At 45.0% G+C, this 21,716-nt stretch overlaps 1 protein-coding gene across 10 annotated transcripts in view; it reads right to left on the bottom strand.

Moving 5' to 3' along the window:
• Nucleotides 1–12,471: 12,471 nt before the first annotated feature.
• Nucleotides 12,472–21,716, bottom strand: part of ADGRB1 (adhesion G protein-coupled receptor B1) — a 280,813-nt gene continuing 271,568 nt past the window's right edge. For all 10 annotated transcript variants that reach the window (XM_015617986.3, XM_015617989.3, XM_015617992.2 and 7 more), the window contains one exon: nt 12,472–13,872. In XM_015617986.3, the coding sequence (XP_015473472.1) occupies nt 13,675–13,872 (198 nt within the window). In that variant the 3' untranslated portion in view covers nt 12,472–13,674. The remainder of the gene's footprint in view (nt 13,873–21,716) is intronic.

Here is a 21,716-nt window from a genome sequence, read left to right as displayed (position 1 = left end):
CTTTCTCCTTTCTCCTTTCTCCTTTCTCCTTTCTCCTTTCTCCTTTCTCCTTTCTCCTTTCTCCTTTCTCCTTTCTCCTTTCTCCTTTCTCCTTTCTCCTTCTTTTTCCCCTTTTTAAAAATTGAAATAAATAGGAAAACCCCCACAAAACAACCCCAAACCAAACAACCCCATAAGTCCATTCAGATATATCCCAGAAGAGTTTGTTGATCTGCTGAAAATTAAGACTTTGCCTGGTCATCTTTTATTGGCCAAAAAAAGCTTCAATAAAAATAACCCAGACTCTCCACACCACCCTCAAAACATTTTTAGACCCACTAACATTGGTCATTTGCAAATCTTACTGATCCCTTACACAGGACCAAATTAATTTTTAGCTAAATGAGGCAGAAGATTTGATAAAAAAGGAAAAAAAAAACACCTTTGAGCTTCTCCTTAGGTGTATAAACTTCCTTCCTATACTTACCAGAAATCACCATCTCCTGCATGAAAAATGTCTTTGATAAAAGAAAAGTAAACAAAAAACCAAACAGATAATAAACCCAGTTTTTGCAACATGAAAGCCACCAGAGCTTGTTGTATTTTATGCTCTCCCCCCTCACTCTATGAAACATATTTTAAACAACTTTTTTCTTTAAATTACACACACATTAAACATTTTTTAGTATTTAGGGGAGTTTCTTTTAATGCTCTTTCTTGCAGAGCTCTTTGCTGGTAAGCATGTGTTAAAATAAACTTTTCCCTGGTGCAACCCAGCAATAAAAAGGCTGGAGAATGGGCTGGTAAATCTTAATGCATCCAGAAAAAAAATAGGACCCTGGTAGGACAAAAGGATTAAAAAAACCTAAAACAAACAAAGAAAAGAGAATGAGAGGCAGAAAAAGACTAGAAGTTTTTGTCAGTTTGATTTTTTTATCAAGAACCCCTACACTGGAATTCAGAACATGAGGATATTTTTTCCTGGATCTTGATGTGCTACTGCAATTTCTTCGGGGGAGGATGGACAGCTGGGAAAAGGGGATCAGGAAGGGAGTGCTAAGTTACAGGGAAGCCACAGGAGCATTTTGCTAAGGTGACAATTGACAGGGAACAGGAGGAACTGGTGTTTAACCACCATCTGTATTGGCAGCTGAAGCGTTCCTCGGTGTCTCTTCATCCAGAAGATTCGCTCCAGTGCCACATGGGGCTTGACAAGATTTCAAAGCGCAGCTTAGGGAGAAATCCTATCCTGGTGCACTGGAGTGGAACCTGCAGGATGAATAAACAACTTATTCCTTTTGTCTGATCTGACATTAACCTGCAATATCTGAAAGGACACATCTTCATACCTTGAAATAGGATAAAGTGCTGGCAGAATAAATTTCTGCTGATTTAAGGCACCATTTATCCCAGAACACGGTATAAAATGCAAATCTTTTGTGTAGATAGAGCACGGTGTTTGTTACCTGAAAGACGAGATTCCCAGTTAGATTTCCACAAGTATCATGGGAATGATACGGAGCAACACATCTGCTAGAGAAACATTGACTCTTAGGATCATTTAGGTTGGAAAACAGCTCCAGGATCATCAGGTCCAACCTTTGTTTGAATATCCCCGTACCCACTAACCCATATCACAAAGTCCCACATCTACCTGCTTTTCCAACACTTCCAGGGATGGTGACTCCACCACTTCCAGGGATGGTGACTCCACCACTTCCCTGGAACCCCAGCCAGGATAGCCTGGAATTACACACCCCAAAATCCAGAGGCTGGATCTACCAAAGAGGAAGACAAACCAAACACAGGTCACACTTTCCACTACAGAAATACCAGAACCTCATCAGAGGATTGCTCCCTGGCATCAATTTTAAGTGGGAAAATACACTGGGGAAAATAAGTGGGAAAATCCAGAGGGCTGATCCCTCATTTCAGAGCCAGCTGAAATGCTCTTGTTTTGTTGGAAAGCATCCCTGGAAAAAAACGTTTCATAGAATTGTGGAATGTTTTGGGTTGGAAGGAACCTTCAAGATTGTTTAGGGCCCTGAGCAACCTGTTCTAGTGGGAGGTGTCCCTTGGGAGGAGTTTGGAAAGTGATGATCTTTAAGGTCCCTCCCAACCCAAACCATTCTGTAATTCTTCAGTGATTTGCAGTCTTCTGAACCAACCTGATCAATACCCAGTTAATGGAAAGCACAAATAGAGCTGATCACAGGGAAATTAGAAAGCAAGATTGGACTAATTTAGTCCAAATTTATGGAATTGCAGTATGTCTCCCTACAACCTGGCCACCCCTTGTTGAGTGCATAAAGAGAAAAGAGAGCATGTGATAAATGTTTTATTTATTTTGGGTGTCTGTGTTAAGATGTTCCAAAGTCCATTGTTGAGGTGTTTTAGCTCTCCACGGACTACCACAGGAGATTGGAGTCACCAGCTGAGGTGTCTGTCTCCAGTCCAATAAAGTGTTCTGCTTAAAATCTCAAGTCTGAGATTACAGAACCAACACAAAAATGAAAGTTTCCCAAAAGTCCTGCTCAAACAACCTTTGTGCCAGCCCAGAATCCTGTCCTACCACCTGGGCTCGGATTTAAATCAAGCAAGAGGTTTTCTGCTGCTCTGGAAAATGTTGTTTGTATTTACAACTCACTTGCCTTGGAATGCTCAGAGGAAATGTTTCCATCACTTTTCCTTTCACATCGATGTTTCCAGCTTGGCTCATGGGGTTGGGGTGGTTTATTGCAGCATGAGTAATTATACCAGGGACTTCATACGTGAAAAATTAATGAAAGGAGAAACTGATTCATTTGTCTGATCTACGCGTGAAAGTACAGAAAGAAACCCGGCCTGATAAGGCAAAAAGTCCTGTTTAAATCTGTTGGGAAGGCAATGTCTTCATCAAGGGCAGCTGTAATTGTGTGTGGTAGAGGCAGTTTCATTCCTTGATTCCCTGCAGCACCTTCCCGTTCCACCCTCCTTAATTCACCCATTCCCATCCACATCCCCATCCCTGGACGTGCCCAAGGCCAGGTTGGACAGGGCTTGGAGCAACCTGGTCTATGGAAAGTGTTGGAATAAAAACCTCTTTAAGGTCCATTCCAACCCAACCATTCTAGGACTTTTAAAATTGGTTTCCTCTGGGTTTTGCATGGACCAAATTAAACCCATAATGTGTGCAGACAAATGTGCCACTACCCCAGGGCTGAGCTATTGCCCAGATCTTTATTAAAGCCATTTTTCTTTTTAAATCACCTCCTTCCAAATGGATCTGGGAGAGAAGGAAGGTGCTCTCGTGGCCCATAAGCCAGCCTGGAGATACCTTCCTTGCTCTGCTGCCCACAGTGGCTGAATATGAATGTGTGAAAGTTCATCTTTGATCAGTGTGCAGAGAGATAAAACTCCTGGAGCCAGGCACAGCTTCCGGAGCAGTGGATGGAGGCCAACAGCCAAACTCCTCTTGGAAAACCCAAGTCTGCCTTGGGGGCTTAAGTGCATTAACCTCTGTATCTGGAATTCTTCAAAGGACAACTTAAATTACATCCTTTTGATTGAACTAGAACAGAGGTTTGAGCAAGCCCTGGGATATTTTTATTGTCTGTACCCTTTAGTGAATTAGAAAACCAGATTTTTTTAGTAGATTTTGGGTTCACTGCTGTCAACCGCTTCTTTGTGCTTTCTCTGTTAATCTGGTTCTTAAAAAAAGAGACCAGATTATTTTGTTTATTTTTATTTATGTTTATTTATCTATTTATCTATTTATCTATTTATCTATTCATCTATTTATCTATTTATCTATTTTATTTATTTATTTATTTATTTATCTATTTATTTAAGATTATTTTAAAATTTATCTTGTTTATAAAATCCAAGCAGGCACCGCTTGTGTGGAATCAAGGACTAGATACAGGGAGTGGGACCCATTTGATAAAGCATGTGAAAAGCATCTTTGCCAACAGTGCTGCCAGTTTGGGAAAGATGGCTTTAAATCAGGTATTGCAGAGGACGGTGGTATCAGCTGATGGTTTATTCAGGGAGCTGGATGTTAGGGTGGGAAGTACTTAGGGGAAAGTTAAGATAAAGGACCCAGGAAGGATGAAAATAGGTGAGAAAATGACACATTTATGCTCAAACGTCTGGAAAACAGAGGGAGAGATCTGCACAGGATCCCTGGAAATGATGGAGATACGTGGGACAGAGACATGCAATGGATGAAAAGGCAGATAGGTTATACCGGTCTTCCACTTGTTTAGGAATCTGTTTTTCTACTCAAAAAAGTTGCTGCTAGGGAGGATTTTTCTCATCCTACTTTGCAGGGTCAAGGAAAGCACCATTAGAATATTTTGTTTCAGGGCAGAGTGAACACAGAATGTGTGTTTTTAGAGTCATTTCTAAGCACAGACAGAGGAAAATTACAGGAACAGCACAGGGAAACCCTGCTATTACTGCAGGTTTTCTTGTTTTCTCATGAGAAAGAAAAAAGAAAGAGGAAGAAGGAGTGAGAGGTGAAGGAGGGAAACAAATAAAAGACACAGTGGAAAAGAATAGAGGTCAAGGAAAAAAAGGATAAAAGGGCATGGGACACAAAGACAGAACATCCAGGAAGAAGAAGAAGGAAGATATGGAGTTTTTTTTGCTCAATGAGAAATAGCCAGGATCTGCAGTGCTGGCTGGAAGTGCAAGAACCCATCCGAGAGCAAGGGAGAGAAAGGGTGATGGGAAAAGAGAGAAGGGGGAGAAATTAAAGCAGCAGCAAGCGAAAAATAATCAAAGATAAATAAAGCCGACACAAAAAACGACTTTCATTTTCTCTTGCTGACACTCCAAAGTGAGCCGTAGGAGCAGAGGCTTTAATTTGCCTCCTCCCCACAGTCTCAGCCCCGCTGCTTCATCCAAGCCGGGGAGGCTGCGCTGCTCGAAAACCTCCAGTACCAATTTATATGCTAATGGATTTCGTTTGTAAATCAAGGCAGGCTTTGGCAGTGCCTCCTCCCAGCTCAAATTCACTGGTGAGAAATGCTGTCCATCTCCACACACAGGGTTGGGAATTGCCCGACTCGCAGACACAGAAGACATCAAATCCTAAATAATTGGATCATTGATGGAGTTCATCCCCATGGATTAAGTTGCTGTTTCATCTCAGCCCCTCACCTGCTCGGTAGGAGCCTTTCTAAGAAGTTTTATAATTAGTCAAGCCTGGGAGAGGAAAAGAAAGTTCCCTCCTTCTTTTCCTCTCTGGTGTTCCCTGATTTCATTCTTCAGAGCTCTTCTTGGAAAGGCAAGGAAATGGCATCACTTACATCCTGTTTTCACTTCTGAAAGAGTCTGCGAGTACCTGGACAGGGCAAGTCTGCTACGAGCCTGCCCATACCCAGAATGGGAATAAAATGGAATTATGAAGGTCCTGTGTCCTGCTGGAAGACTCCTGAGGGACCAAGGGAAAAAAAATATCCTGATGTTCCAAAGGAAAGATGTCTCTGAAAGCTTTGAAAGATCAAGAAGTCTGTTTTCTCAGCAGAATTAGAATTGTGCTTAATTCGTTGCCAGGTTAAAATAAGATATTTTGATCCCTTCTGTTCCCAGTGACAGATTTTGAAGGGAGGGAGGCAAACAGCAAAAGAAAACAAGAATTCTTAACCTCAATGGTGTAGAAGTCCTTGATTATAAAGACAGAAATTCAGGGTGGAGGTTTGGATGTGGCAGAGTGGTAATTCCAATCTGAGGAAAGGAATTGGAACCTCTCACTACACGGTGCTGCTCCAGGATTACGAACCCAGGTAGGCAGAAAGGAATGTGAATTTGGGTCTTCTCCTCTGGATTCTCTGCAGAGGACACACAGGCTCCAAAAAAATGGAAGTCACAGAGCAGTCATGCACTTCTACCTTTAAAGGCAGCTCCATCTTCAGGGAAGATTTTCTTCCCAAATATTTTTGCCCAGGATTCTTTCTTGCTGAGGGCTTTCGTGGTTTATGGCATTCAAAGGATTCCCCACTATGAGTTACAGACAGGAGAAACCCCATGCTGAGTCTAACCTGGACCCACTGGCTCTAAAGATGTCTTTTGGGTGAATTTCCCTCTTTTGAACACAGAAACTTGAAAAAATCCTGCATTAACAGCAATGGATATCAATAAAAAAAGACATTCACATCTCCCAGGCTGCAGGTCAGGGTTGCCAAGGTCCAGCTCTGCCCCTGATCCCACAGTGTCCTGTCCCTTTTTGGGGAGTCATTCCTAATGATTTTCAATGCTGATTTGCATTATTATTTCTATCTTGAGCCTGTGTTAATGTAGTTTGCTGCAAATCAGGCTGGCTGGGAGCAGGGTGGGAGATTCGGGGCTAGTGGATCAAGGGCCACCAGCCCTAGATCTGGGGCTACCAGCCTCGGGATCTCAGGGATCCTGATGCCAAACTGGGGGCAACTGCTGAACAGACCAAGTCCAGCCGCTGGAGAGACACGTTTTGGGTGTGAATATTCCTGTTGTTTCAATTCTGGTTGGCTGTGAAGAAGAGGATGGAGCCATCCGTGCTGCCCATGGTTATGTGAGTTTGTGTTGATGGGGTGAGTTTGTGAGGATGAGGGCTCTGCTCTCCAGCCTGTCCATGTCTGTACATTCCTGCTGGGAATGCATGCTCCTCACCACTGATTTCCAGACTTGGGAACATGGATCTGAGACAGGAAGAACACCATCAGCTCACTGAATGTGGGTACTCTACCACCCTTTTCCCAATTTTTTCCAATTTCCAAATTTTCCGTTTTCCAAATTCTCCAAATTTTCTCCTGAGCCAACCATGTTTTTGTCTCCCCAGCTCTCCCTCATGTCAGGATCACCACACTTCAAGTTAGGAATCACATCCTAACTCCCAGTCTTGATTTTTTCACTTCTATCTTTATAATCAGGGGCTCTTTCACCAGCAGCATCCTTCAGGTTAAGGGATTCAGCCATGAACCTGTTGACCTGCTTTAAAATTACTAAAGGAGCCAAACTCTCTAAGGCTGACCATGGGTCTTGATTCCAAATATTCCTTCCCAGTTGGAATCCTTCTTCTCTTGTCCATAGTTGTGCTGGTCTCACCATCAAGGAGACATCAGGAAACCCCAGGACTCCTCAGTTCCTCGGTGTTCCAAATGAATTTCACAACATTCTTGGAAAATATCATCTCCTCTCCTTTGGTGCTACTGGAAAGGCCTTTTCTGGCACACCCCAAACTCGACATTTTGTTTTTCCATGGCTGGGGATTGCCCTGGATGCATCCAAGCCTCTCTCCCTTGTTGTTCCCATCTGTTGAGCCTCCCAGGCTGCAGCACCAGCTCCACTTGATTCATGGAATGCTGATCTGTTCCTCTCCCTGCTCTCACCAGGAATCTGCTTCTCCTTGGATGATGTCTCAATCCTTTTCTGTATTGAAAATGTCCTTCAAAGTTTTGCCTCCAAATCTTTTATTGGAAAGTGACTTTTTTTTTTTTTTTTATTCCAAGGTTTCAAATAAAAAAATGAAAATATCAAATAAATCTTCAGCTTGACAGATGAATTTTTATTGACTTGTGTCCTACTCCTATCATAGTTTTTTACCCCCCAGCACTTTATCCACCATGCATGAATGAATTCCCATTTTCCCCACTAACACCACAGTGAGATGTTTTGCTGAAAAGAGAGAAAATATTCTGATTACAGATTTAATCTCAGGGAAATCATCTGCTTTATTTAATGAAGATAATTAAATATTAATGCCAAGAACTCTTTGACTAGCTGTGCTGTGCGATCTATTTTCCATTTCCCTTTGTTTTTACTAATTCTTTCAATGGGTCCAAAGCCTTGTCTGACACTGAACAGGGATGAGCTTTTGCACACCAAGCTGATTTGCAGTGACAGCATCAAGGAGGCCAATCTTTCAAATCACTTTATTTTGATAACTAACAAAATGTGCCAGCCCTGGAATCCAACATTTCCCCATCTCAGGACTCCCTGTCCATGGCAGGGGAGTTGGTGTTAGATTATCTTTGAGGTTTCTTCCAGACCAGGCCATTTTTTATTCTGTAATTCTCTGATCTTAGGTCAGAAGTGAAGTTTAATCCACGGCAGCAACTGAGACCCAGAAATTCCTTCATCCTCTTCCAGAAAAATTCTGGAATTTTCAGGAAAAGTGGCTGAGAGGATTTTACACCTCAAGTGGTACCAGCGCTTGGCCTGAAGGGGTTTCTGTGGAGGAAGCAGATGGTCAGAATTTAGTCCTTCCCTGCGAGGCTGAATTTTCTGTCTTCAAATCAAGCTCCTCTGCCTTTCCTCTGTGCTCCCGTATTTCCAGCAGGTTGTCAGCCCTTTGAAGAGGATATGGCCTCTTATTCCCCATGGAAATGCCAAACACCTACGAGTGAGGGAAGCCTGTGTTGGCCAAAGCCTCAAAGCTGGAGTTACAATATTAATAATGGGTACAAACATGAGATAATGTGAAAAAGCTGCCAATTATTTCAGACAATTGATCAAAGCCAAGAAACTCCTGGTATCCATTAAGCAGCTCTTTGATTGTCCATCCCCTGAAAACCCTCAACCCACACACAGAGCAAGAGAAGACATCTTCCCTTTTCATTTACTTATTTCTCCTGAAAAGAAACTCCTCTGCACTTCTCTTACTTCCTGCAGAATTTGCCTCCTTAGTTCTCTCCTGCTTTCAAATCGTTCCCAATATTTGCATAATTTTCTTTGGTCGTTGCCACACCTTTGCAGAGGTCACTTGTCAAAGTGCTGCTGCAAAGTGTTGTATTTTAATTTTGAATTTCTGTGCCTTTGAAGTTCACATTTTCCATTAGAGAGGAGAAAAAAATAGCAGCCTCCATCCTGCTGTGTACTGCATAAATCATCATGGAATCATGGAAAGGTTTGGGTTGGAAGGGACCTTAAAAATCACATCCTTCCATGGGCAGGGCCATCTTCCACTATCCCAGGTTGATCCAAGCCCCATCCCAGCTGGCCTTGGACACTTCCAGGGGTGGGGCATCCACAAATTCTCTGCATAACCTGTGCCACAGCCTCACGATCCTCACAGGGAGGCATTTCTTCTCAATATTCTGTCTAGCTCTGCTCTTCTTCAGTTTAAAACCCACGTCCTGTCACTCCAGAACTTGTGCAAAGTCCCTCTCCAGCTCCCTTAGAACCCCTTAGTCACTGGAAGGTCTCTCCTTAGAGCCGACCATCAAGACAAACTGCTCTCTTTCCCTCCAAAATCCAACATCTGTCCATTCTTTCCCAATTTAGAAGTTCAAAGGACTCTTGCAACCTCCTCAGGAGCTGATAAATGTGTCTTTTCAAAGAAACAAACATCTGTGAAGCAGCTGGATGGTGGGGACTTTATTCAGGAGTGTGCTCTTGGGACTTTATCTGTGAAGTTACCACAGCTCCTCTGGCCATTGTGGTGGCTGGTGGCCTCTTCAGCCTTTTTACTTCCTAATAATCAGTGTTATTACTTTCTAATGTGCCAAATATCTTTTTTTTTTTTTGGTTTGTGTTTTCTGGGACACAGGAGAAGAGCAAGGCCCACATCACTGCCCTGGGACTTTTTCTGGAAAATGATTGAAAATAGATTTCAACAAGCACCTGGAGACGTCTTCCTTAGGGATCCCTTGAGGACTCTGACTTCTTCCTGCCACGAGTGGTTTGGGGAAATTGGGAAGGGAGAAAAACAACAACAATCTTCTTTATCTCTCTGTTCAGATCTTGTCCCAACGGGAGCTCGGGAAGAGATATTCACCTCAGGCCCTGATTCATCTTGGACACAGGAATGTAGTGAGCTCAAGAACTCCTCGAGTCACAAAAGAGAGAGACTGGAGAGAAAAACCTCCTGTGCTGGTCCTAAATCTCCCTGGAATGGTCTTGCTCCACATGGGCCCTTTCCTATGTGGGCAGCTGTAGTGAAGGGGTGATTTAGATCACTGAGAGGATCACTGTAATATCACCAAAAGTGGGGTTTACCGTGATGTTGTAAAAGCAAGGTTCACTGTTATTTAATATATGGAAGAAATGTACAAAGGAAAATTGAGTTGGAATCAAACTGGGAGGATTTAGAGATGTGGGACACAAAAGGGTAAAGGAGACCTTCCCACTGAGCCACAAATTCAGACTGGCCCCCCTTGCTGTCTGAACTCCTGATAGAGCCAAGGTGGAGTTAGGTCCAATCTTAGTCTCAGCTTTGGGAGATGGTTTATGTCTAATGGAATTATCCACACAGTTTATAATAATTAATTATTGTGCACTGAGCTGAGCTCCTGCTCAGAGTCTGTCTGGTTGTGCCAGGGAAATCCAAGTGAGGTTGAATATTCCAGTACCTGATGGGGACAGCAAAAAAAAAATGGAGAGGTGCTTCTTGCCAGGGCACTGAGGGATTGGACAAGGGGAATGGCTTTAAACTGAAACAGGGTAGATTTAGAATTAGATTAAATATTGGGAAGAAATTCCTCCCTGTGAGGGTGCTGAGGCCCTGGCACAGGCTGCCCAGAGAAGCTGTGGCTGCCCCTGGATCCCTGGAAGTGTCCAAGGCCAGGCTGGACAGTGCTTGGAGCAACCTGGGATAGTGGAAGGTGTCCCTGCCCATGGCAGGGGTGGAATGAGATGGTCTTAATGTCCCTTCCAACTCAAACCCTTCAGGAATTCTATGATTGGCTTTGCAGTGATGTGGGCAGGGTGGCGTCAGAATTACCACAGCTGGAAACTTTAACCCCACAGCCCTGTCCTGCACCAAAAATGTTGCCAGATCTGTGTTAAATCTCCACCTTCACATCCTACGATATTGGGAAGGAAACATCAGGCTGTGGGTTTGAGAAACCTAAATAAAAACAAGCTGCACTGCACAGAAAAGGAGATTCCTCATGTCCTGCAAATGTACTTTACAGGCACATGCATTTTTAGAGGTGTGGAGAGGATACAAAGCTGAAATTTGGGTAAACTCAGCTCATTGTTGTGACTTTTCCAGAGCAGAGAGCCCAGGTGGAAGCTGTGGAGCCAGGAGAGATTTCCCAGCTCCCAAGAGCGATTCAAAGCACACATGGGGTGCAGGCAGGGGCACTTTTAAAAAGCAGACAGGCCTGAAGTTTCCACCTCTTTTATTAGAAATAAGACACATTCATTTTGTGCTCTGAAAACTGTACAGGAAAAAAAAAAAAAAAAGGTGTTGAAGAACACAGAGAGGAAGGAGGAGAAAGGCATGGAAGGAGGGTAGGACATGGGAAAACAGGATTAACCGGAGGAGCTGAGCAGAAAAAGTCGAATATCAACAGTTCTTAAACAAACATTTATCTCTGTAATTACATAACATTGTTAATGTCCTGCAAAGGCAGCTGCAGTGAATGGGTGAAGGTTGGAGTGAAGAGGGCAGGCAGGGGAAGGGAAGGAAAAAACAAAAAGAGAGAGAAATGAATTAAAACACAGTAGAAAGATACCTGTATGCTAAAATTCATAATGTGTAATTATAGTAATTACAATATCATACAACCCAGCATCTGAGGGAGGCCTTTGTGCTTTCCTGTTTCATGAATAAGCTAAAATTAAACAGTAATATCACAGTTTTATGAGTAACCACTTTCCTTATTTTTTAACTATTCGGGGTTTATTTAAGTTTTCCTTTCCATCCTTCATATCCTATGGCCAATGGCAAGGTAAATGCCATTGGAGATCTCCCAGGTGGCCCAAAGGGAAGTCAAAGCTGAGATCTGGCACATCAAGCAGCACCTCCCCATGGGGGAAGCACAGCTGGGGGCAGTGATTGCTTTGCATCTTGTACCCATGGGTCATTTTTCCCTAAAAATGTGAGGTTTGTTATTTTCTAATTAAAAGGAGACCCGAGCACAGTAATAATTCAGACCCTGTTCAAGTTCTGCTGCTGTCTGGCACAATCTGGCCACTCACAACCAGAGTTTTGTCTCCATCCACCTCCAAAACTGGGAGAGTAAATCCAAACATCAGACAGACAGTGCTGGGAATGACAGAAATAATAATATAAAAAAATAAAGTCTGTGTGTAATGTCACTGGTATATTTTTTAATGATAAAAATATTGCACAACACTTTTTGGGATGAAATGTAGACACCTCATTTTTATTTTTTTTTTTGGCAAATAACCTTGAGAAATTTTTAAAGAAAAAAATTAAAAGTTTTTTTTTTTTTTTAATAGTGAAATGAAAAGACTGCATTTTATGAGGAGGAAAGTCCTGCTCTCCTGATCAGCTTCACCTCTTCCTTCCTGCAGGACCACCAACCTGCTGCTGGCTCTGGGCAGCGGGGAGGGCGGAGAAGGGCCAGCGAGGGGAAAATAACCAAAACCCAAACTGAATAAAGCAAAACAAAACATTGCAAGCCGGCGGTGAAGGGGCTGTGTATTCCCACCATCCCAAATTTTCCACAGAGCAACTTGCCTTCCACCTTCAGCAGGTGGCATCCTCACCCCATGCCTGCGCAGTCCTACGGCACAGAAAACAATTTTAAATGACAAGAGCCAAAGAAAAGAAAGGTCTCGGGTTTCAAGTTCTCTTTTTATTGAAGAAAAGAAAAGAAGAAGGAAAAAAATAGATTATTTTGTTTGTTTTTTTTTTTTGTCTGTTTGTTTCCAAGTGGACGTTATTCATGTTGTCAGTTTGTCTCAATGTCCTAAGGCAACGTCTCTGTTTACCAATATCTCCAGGTACAGCGGCAGATCTGTCTTTCCCTTTTTCTCTCTCTGCCTTCCAGGGAGGGGCAGCTTGGAATAAATCTGAGTCCGAAAGCAAGGACAAATAACAGAACAAAAGAAAAAAAAAATAAAATAAAAGGATGAGGCCAAGAGGACCTTCGCAAGGCCCGTGCTGAGTTTATCTATTTAACAGTCAATGACATGACCTACATTCTTCTTGTTGGTCTTGTTGTCTACCACCTTCCACCCTCTCCCTGGAGATGGGGCGAGCAGGATTCGGAGATTTGGAGCTGGTCCTTTCCTCCGCCGGGGAGGGATGAGAGGAGGAAGCCCCACCTCTCCTGTCCACCCGTCGAGCCAGGGGTGACGCCACCACGTCCCCCGTGCGCGGGGACCCGCTGTGACCGTGCGCCAATGCCAGGTCGTGGCGCGGCACCCGGGGGTGGCAATGTCCTTGTGGCCACTTCTTGGCGTGTCCCATCTCCTTCCTTCTTGGATGAGCTGGCAGGGGAACGAGGGATGAAGCTGGGTCTGCCCCAGCCAGGCCACATCCCAGCGAGGCTCCCGCAGGTGTCCCCTCTCGCTGTCCCCAAACAAGCCCGATCCTCCGGGGCCTCTGTGGTGGCTGCTGGGCGTCCTTCCACACCTCCCCGCAGCAGAGCAGGAGGGCTCCTGGTGTGCAGCAGTGACCCGAGAGCATCTTGGCAGCGCTGGTCCCCTGCAGCCCCTCCCCACCCTCTTCCTCCTCCTCCTCCTCCTCCTCCTCGCTCTCTTCCAGGCTCACTCCTCCAGTCCTGCCTGGGAAAGCTCGTGTTGTCCTGAACCTACAGCTACTATACTCTATAAAGTAATATTCCCCCTCTCTGCTGAGAACAATACAAAAGTTACTCCATCTTACCAAAGGTTTCAAAAGAAACCAAACACTTCTCTTGCTCGGTTCCGATTTAATTTAATCATTTCTTTAAAACGTGGTTTTGTTTTTGTTTTTTTTTTTGTTTCGTTTGTTTTCCGGAAAAAAAAAAAGTCTTTTTTTTCTTCCCTTTCTGCTCAGACCTCTGTCTGAAGGTCAATAATGTCTTGTCCCACCAAGGGGATGGTGGCCCCTGTTTTCTCCCACTCTACAGTTTTTAGTTCTAGGGGAGACTGTGCCACAGGTTCGATGTCCTTTTTAACCCATGATGGCGGGGACTGGACTTTCCTGATGCCTTCCCAGGGTCTCTTGTTTGGTGTCTGCTGTTTTTCTTGCTGCAGGAGGATGAAAGTGTAAGAAAGGAGAGAGAGAAAGAAAGAAAAGTTAGTGCAAAATGCAAGAAATTTCATTATTTTACCTCCTCTTGTACCAACAAATAATTTTTTCTGTGAAGCTTCACTCAAAATAAAGTGAGGTATCAATGAAAATGACACTTGGAGTAAAAACTGTATTTTCAAAAACGAAACGTTATTCTTTCCACTGCCACCTCCATCACTTAATGACTGGATATTTCAGCTTTCAGGGTAGTTTTATGCTACTGAAAATCTGAGTGTGGTTTTGAGAATATCAGATCTTTTTCTACTTCCACAGATGTAGAGACAGGACAGGGGGTGATGGCTTTAAGATGAAGGAGGGTAGGTATAGACGGAATATTGGGAAGAAATTCTTCCCTGTGAGGGTGGGGAGGCCCTGGAATGGAATTCCCAGAGAAGCTGTGGCTGCCCCATCCCTGGAAGTGTCCAAGGCCAGGTTGGATGGAGCACCCTGGGATAGTGGAAAGTGTCCCTGCCCGTGGCAGGAGGTGGAACTATAGGATCTTTAATGTCTCTTCCCACCCAGCCCACGTATGAAATCCAGATTACAATGAGGTCTTTCTGAACGCCCACTGCATTTGATGCACGTTCCTTATGCAGCACAGCTATTTATAGACCCTTTAATTGCAGCAAATCTTGCTCCCTGTTCTGCCAGGGAACCAAATCCGTGCTGCTTGAGGAGCTGGAGCTCATCTCAGAGGCTGCAAACACTTCCATCAACTCCACACCAAGCCCTGGAGGCTTTACTGACCCAGTCTCCCACCAGCACCCAACCAGGGATATTGATCCAGAAAATCTCTTCCCACATTTTTCCTGACACACACCAAGACAAGGCTCTGGGGAGAGCTGAGGGGCTGGAAAACGGGTGTTTTCTCAGTGGGCAGAGAAAGGAAAGGCTTTAAATGAGTTTGTCCACTCAACTTCTCCCCTCTAAACACCAGTGATGATTTTCACAGTTGATTAACTCCACAAAAGCGCTCCAGCACTGGGAAAGAAAAGGTTTCCCTGGACGTGACAGAGCCCTTTTGAGCCTCCTGCCAAAGGAAAAGTGGGAAGGGAGGGAGGAAAGCGGCTTGTGGAGGATGACAAGGAGGGAAAAGCCTGGAGAGAAGGTGAGGAGCCAGGGGACACGACACCCAGGAATTGTCACAGCTCGATCCTGTCACCCAAATGTGTTGACTTGTGGGAAGTGAAGCCACACAGAGGCTGTGGGGTCACTCCAGGATGCTGCTGAGAGCATCATAGCTCCGTAGGAAACCTCGATCCCCATCTGCTGCAGGCTCATCCAGCAGCCCCAGCTCCTCAGTTTGTCCTTCCCCAAGACGTTTTTGTCAGGCTGCTGTTTGTCCCAGCAGCAGTGCTGACAGGAAAGCTGCTGTGGAATTATCCCTGCAGGGGCAGCTGGATCACCCAAGCCAGGAATTCTGCTCATCCAAGCTTTAGTATAAAAATAAGATGTGCTTGAAGTTTGCCCTGTACCTCACAACTCCCAGGAGGAAGCTCTGGGTGAGAGCTTAGAGGGTGGGGAATGTACAAACCAGGCAAACATCTGAAAGCGAAGTGAAAACACTGAAATAATTTTCATTCAAAGGCAGAAAAATAATTTTTTAAGTCCTTTTAAAGAGAATTGTTGTTTGGGTGTTTTTTTAATATCAGGTTGTGTAAAAGTATTGCTCAAAAAAACGTAAAACACTCAGTTCTCAATTTCTTGAAATCTGCAGCTGAGGTTTTCATTAAACTCTATATTACAGAGCTTTCACTATGCTGCTGGTGCTATTCTTACTTTATTCTGTGATATAACACGACAGTGATTAATACTAATACTACAGAAAAAAATGATAAAATTTGTGATTTATTCCACTATCTTTTTTTTCAACTTATTTTAGAACCGCTGCAACTAAAAAGTGGAACCTATGTAACTCTTGCATGTGTCTTAATGAGAAAAGCTGGGAGTTTCCTGAAGGGAAATTCCCACCTATGGTGATTTTTGGAGACCATCAGTCTTCCTGAAAAGATACAGCAGGAAGGAACACAGAGAAAAAAAGCAGAAATAGAGCAAAAATTGGAATAAAATTAAGTTTCCCAAAAGATGAAGCAAAATAACCTTGGTCAAGACAGATATTTTTTCAATGAAAAACATTTTGTTTTCTCCCCCCACTGCTGTAATGCCACAAGTTTTCAAAGCTGCTGATGCCCACGGCTGCATCAGCGGGCAGCACAAGTGATCTTAAGCATGAAGTTCATAAATAATTCGTTTTTTCCCCTCAAACAAGAGCCCTTTTTGGATGGCATTATTCATGGCCACCTTCAGCATCAGGTTTGCAGCCAACCCCTGCTTTCACAGTCTCTCTCCAGCTGCCACACTCCCGACCTTCATCCTCTCCTTCATGCTGGGAGGATGCTCCCAGATCCGACCATGCTCTCTGAACGTGATCAGCAAACCTCAGAGCCCTCCCTGTCACGGGCTGGTGAGCAAGAGGAGCTGCAAATCCAGGGAGGGAACAGAAACTGAGGGAAAAAAAACCCAAACACGCCTCCAGCAGTGGCCTCTGATCAGCCCTGCCACTGGGGACCACCACCTAAGGGTGACAATAATTATTCAAACCCCAGACATCAAATGTTGTGAGCTGTTGAGAAGAGAAAAATTAAGAAAGGAAGAGAGAATGAAACGGGAAATATTGTTATGGCAGGGCACAGCTCCATTCTGCACCTGCATCTTGGATATTCTGGGCACTCTGTGGGCTTCCTGAGAGAAGGATAAAGGGGAAATGATAAATGTGGCCAGTTTCCAGCCATGGATGAAATTATAGAGACTGTCCTGTGGGAGGAAAGATTACAAACTCCCGCCTTAAGGCCTTAAAAGAGATTATGGTTGGATGTAAAAGAGATCTGTGACGCTCTGAGAGGCTTGTGGATGATAGGAATGGACCACTGATGGTGGGGACTGGGATAATCTCTTCCAGCAAAGGAACTCCAGAGCACCAAGGAGTGAACCCTGGCAACTGCCCACAGTGCCCAGCCAACCTCCAGGCCACCTTTCCACAGCTCTCTGTCCATCCTGAAAACTTCCAGACTCATGAAAAGTACATGGAAACACAAAACCAGCATCCATTCGGCGTTATCCAGTGAAGCAACACCACTCTGCATCAAGGGGTCTCTGAGCACAAATTCCTGGAGTTTTAGGGATTTTTTTTAAGATGCACCACCACAGGCTGTCCCTTTTATTTTTCCAAGATCCTTTTTACTCTGCCATGGAGAAGAGGCAGAAACTGCCCTTGGGTCTGACCCCACTTGGTGATTTCCATCCTCCTTATCAGTGTGGTGTTCACCTGTGACTGTGGTGGGCTTAGTGACTCCAAAGGTGTTTATTCACAGTTAGAAGATGAAAAGGAGCCCTGGAAAACGAGGAAATGGAGAAGGGAGACTTGGTCTTAGTTCTCCATTTCTCAGGGAAGGATCAGACTTCTCTGGTGATGCTGTGAGGGAAGTGTTGGCTCAGGGGTGGCTGAGGAGGAGCCGCTGCCCTCTGGGATCTCTGAGCAGGTTAATCAGCCTGGCAGAGCTCTGGGAAGGATGCTGAGAGACAAAAGAAAATCCACTCTTGGCACAGGGCACCCTGGGAATTGCTAGCAGGCTCCTGGGAACAGCTACCCTTTTCTTTCCCTCCATATGGAAAAAAAGTTTTTATGGGGTCTTGGCCGCTTGAACAGCAGAGAGAAACCGGCACTGGGCTCATGCTCCAACCCTGGAATTTCCCTCCAGCTCCACTCTGGGCTCTTAGCAATCCTTACAGACAGGAGGCAAAACTGAGCTATGCATAGAAAAGAAAGAAAAAACCTGGAGAGAGGGATGTGTAATCTGTCTGGAAAAGGCACTGTGGCTGGCTCAGGGCCTGGTGCCTCCGAGACAGCCAGCACAGGCCCCAGACAGGGCTGAAAGCACCCGGAGCTGCTCTGCCAGGGACAGAGCCATCACTCCAGACTGACACAGCCCAGGAGCTTCTGGGAAGGAGGGAAATGTTTATCAGTCCCTGTCTGGTGCCAGGATTGTGGAGGAAAAATAAGGGGTGGGAAAGGAGGGAGCACCCACACTCAGAGCTGGGGTAAAACCAGATCCAAACTGGAGGTGTTCATCATCCTGGTGGCACTGGGAGTCTCCTTCATTCATTTTATCTGCCTGACTTTCATTTTAGCTGTGAATTTTTAAGCTGGAGGGAGAGGATTTGGGATAAAAGGTGTTTAGGGTGCAGTGATAAGAAAAGCCCCAAATCTGACAAACACAGAGGCAAAGTGCATTGAGATAATCCACACATCCTTCTGCTAAAGCTGGTCCTGGCAGACTGCAGAGTCACCTGTGCAGGACTCGTGGTGGGTATGGAAAGGGGATGGTGGTGGGTCCCTACCTTGGGTCTTCAGAGAATCATCACAAAATCAATCATCATAAAATCACAGAATGGTTTGGGTTGGAAAAGACCATAAAAATGATCTCATTCCACCCCCCTGCCATGGGCAGGGACACCTTCCACCATCCCAGGCTGCTCCAAGCTTCATCCAACTTGGCCCTGGACACTTCCAGGGATGGGACAGCCACAGCTTCTCTGGGAAACCTGTGCTGATCTCCCCACCCTCAGAGAGAAGAATTTCTTCCCAATATCCCATCTAACCCTGCCCTCTGGCAATCTGAAGCCATTCCCACTTGTCCTAGCACTCCATCCCTCGTTCAAAGTCTCTCTCCAGCCCTCTTCAGGCACTGGAAGGGGCTCTGAGGTCTCCCTGGAGCTTTCTCTTCCCCAGGCTGGACAATCCCAATTCTCTCAGCCTTTCCTCACAGCAGAGCTGCTCCATCCCTCTGATCATCCTGGTGCTCCACATCCTTCCTGTGCTTGGGAAGTGGACAAAAGGTTCCAGGCAGGGTCTGACCAGAGCAGATTTGAGGGGCAGAATCCCCTCCCTCACCCTCCACACTTTCCTGTGCTGCCTCCAGGGGTCCAGGCTGCCTTCATCCCGAGCTCCTGCATCCCAGTGCAACTCTTTTCCTTAGGAGCAGCATCCCTGCAGTGCATAAACACAGCCCCAGAGCCTGCTCTGAGGCACAGCTTTGATTTCCAAAGCCCACAAACCGCTCAGGCTGCTCAAGCTGCACCTCCCTGTGTTTGTTTTGTGGGGTTTTGGTCTGTTTTTTGTTAGTTTTCATCTTTTAACCCCCGGTTTTTATGGTTACCCCGAATAACCCAAGGAGCAATTCAGGGCTTTCTGCTGAGCACTCGGTGATAACTCCCCTGGAATCAGCTACTCCCTTGCTGTTTTCCTTGCCTCTGGTGTCAACTTCAAGGATATTTTGTGACCCAAATGGTCTCTCCCCATGACACTGATGACTGTAGGTCCAGGATGAAGTTATTCAGAGCATAGAGCAGGGAATTTGAAAGATAAATGTGGCTCACGCTCATCTAATCCATCTTCAGATCAATGTAGATGAAAAGTGATTAGGAAATGGGAAAGCTGTCTTGTTTCTTTAGAGAATGATAAATTTTCCTTTCCTTCTCAGAAACAAGTAGCTGCAGTTCTTTCATTTTATGCTACTGAACTACAAAGATTATGCTTTTCTTTTTTTTTTTTTTTTCTTTTCTTTTCATTTAGGAGAAAAGCAAAATAAAAGGAAGTGGCTGGCATTGTTCAGAATTTCATTAAATTAAATTGGAAAGAAAAAAAAACCCAAAAGTAGAAACTATTTGTGGTTTTAACTTTGAAATCAGTTAGGAAACTTGAAATACCCAGCATTTGCTAGGCAATAAAAATTTGTCTTCTGCTTCTGTATTCCCTGAAGTTCATCCATCCTGAAGGGGAGGCTGTGAGACAAATTCTAGTGAGGCCACACTGCTGAAGGTGAACAGGCTCTGGATCAAGGAAATCTTTTATTGACTCCAGAAAAGCCTGAAGGCTGCACAGAACACCTGTGGCCCCACCAGCATGAGGAACAGGCTGTTTTCCAGAGCATTCTTCCTGTTAATCCAGCTGGTCCAATCCCAACCTTTTCTGGGACAATGCTTACGCTCTGTGAAGAGCCCACCTGGAGGAATAGATTCCCTAAAATGCTGAAAACTCTCAAAGCTGCCTCACAGGGGCAACCGAGGATCCAGGAGGGGACCAAGAGCACCCAAACCATGATTTTTCATAGAGTCTTTTATTTAGACTCTCTAAAGAATTATTCAGACTTCAGAGTATAAAAAAAACAGGAGTTTCAATGTGCTGGTGGCACTGCCTGGTGCTGGAGCAGAGGGAACACGTTTCTCTGGGACAGATTTTGTCCCCTAATTCTGGGGACAAAAGGTGCTGGCTGATCTGCAGGAGGAGGTGAACTTCTGACTGATGGTGTATTTTGATACCTGGGAGCTGGCAGATGGTTTATGGCTGACTGAATTAAGATTTGACGTCACTTTCATAACAGAATTTATGGCGGTAATTATCAGACTTTATGCAGAGCTCCTCCCTACAAAAGCTGCGCTAATTGGTCTGTTAAAATTTGCCTTCAAGCAGTGCAGAGAGGATTAGAGATGTGACACAGAGACACCCTTCCCAAAAGTGGAGCTTCCCTTGCAGGGGGACACCCAGCCAGCAGATTCCAAATTTTCCAGTTCCTGTAACAGAGCACACCAGAGAGACACAGCCCTGCCTGGGGATGAGCTGCAAGATCGATCAGTATTCATGAAATCATAGAATTATAGAATCAGGGAATGGATTGCGTTGGAAGGGTCATTAATATCATTTCATCCCACCCCCCTGCCATGGGCAGGGACACCTTCCACTATCCCAGGGTGCTCCAAGCCCTGTCCAACCTGGTCTTGGACACTTCCAAGGATGGGACAGCCAAAGCTTCTCTGGAAATCTGTGCCAGGGCCTCACCACCCTCCCAGGGAAGAATTTCTTCCCAATATCCAATATAAACCTGCCCTCTGTCATAAAACCCTTTGCAGTGACTCCGTGCCCACTTCACGGTCCTTTTCTCTCATCACTGCATTAGGTTGCCAAAGCTGGTGGAATGGGCAAACCTCCAGATGCCAAAAGAAGAAAGCCAAGAAAAATCTCATTGTGAGAAAAAAAAAACTGAGGAATCAAGACAGAAACACTGTCCAGGAGGAAATAAGGAAAAGTTAGGCAGAAAAAAACTTTATACCTTTTTAAAATGGGATTTGGAGCAGGCGCTTTTCAGGATCAACAGAGATTTGAGAGTTCTGTCTTCTTCCCAGAGAAGCTGTGGCTGCCCCTGGATCCCTGGAAGTGTCCAAGGCCAGGGTGGACGGGGCTTGGAGCAACCTGGGATGGTGGGAGGTGTCCCTGCCCATGGCAGGGGGTGTGGGATGAGATGATCTTTAACGTTCCTTCCAATCCAAACCATTCTGTGATTCCATGAATTATAAACTGGGTCCAGATCCTGCACGTGAGCTGCAGGACAGGAGCCAAAGCAAAAGCCATTCCAGCTGCAGGGAGCTGAATGTGGCAGGGAGCTCATCAACAAGCAGGAGGAAATCCAAGGAATTTGCAGAGCTCTGTCCAGCACTGACCTTGGCACAAGCAAAGAGCTGCTGTTTAAAATGAATGCCGAGCCAGATGCTGGCAGGAAAAGAGGGATATGGATGTGATTCCAGCTTCTCTGATGGAGCTGGATCAAAGGATTCCTGCTGAGGGGGAAGGCAGGAGCGTCACTTCCAGTGCTATCAAAGCGTAGGAGAAACAAAACCTTGGCTTTTTTAAAAGCCTACAAAACCACAGACCTCTCTCAATGTCCAGCCCAAACCCTGGAATTTCTTT

Source organism: Parus major, chromosome 2, assembly GCF_001522545.3.
Source record: "Parus major isolate Abel chromosome 2, Parus_major1.1, whole genome shotgun sequence".
NCBI lineage: Eukaryota > Metazoa > Chordata > Aves > Passeriformes > Paridae > Parus > Parus major.
Note: the sequence above shows the minus strand (reverse complement) of the source record. Positions and strands in the feature narration are given on the sequence as shown.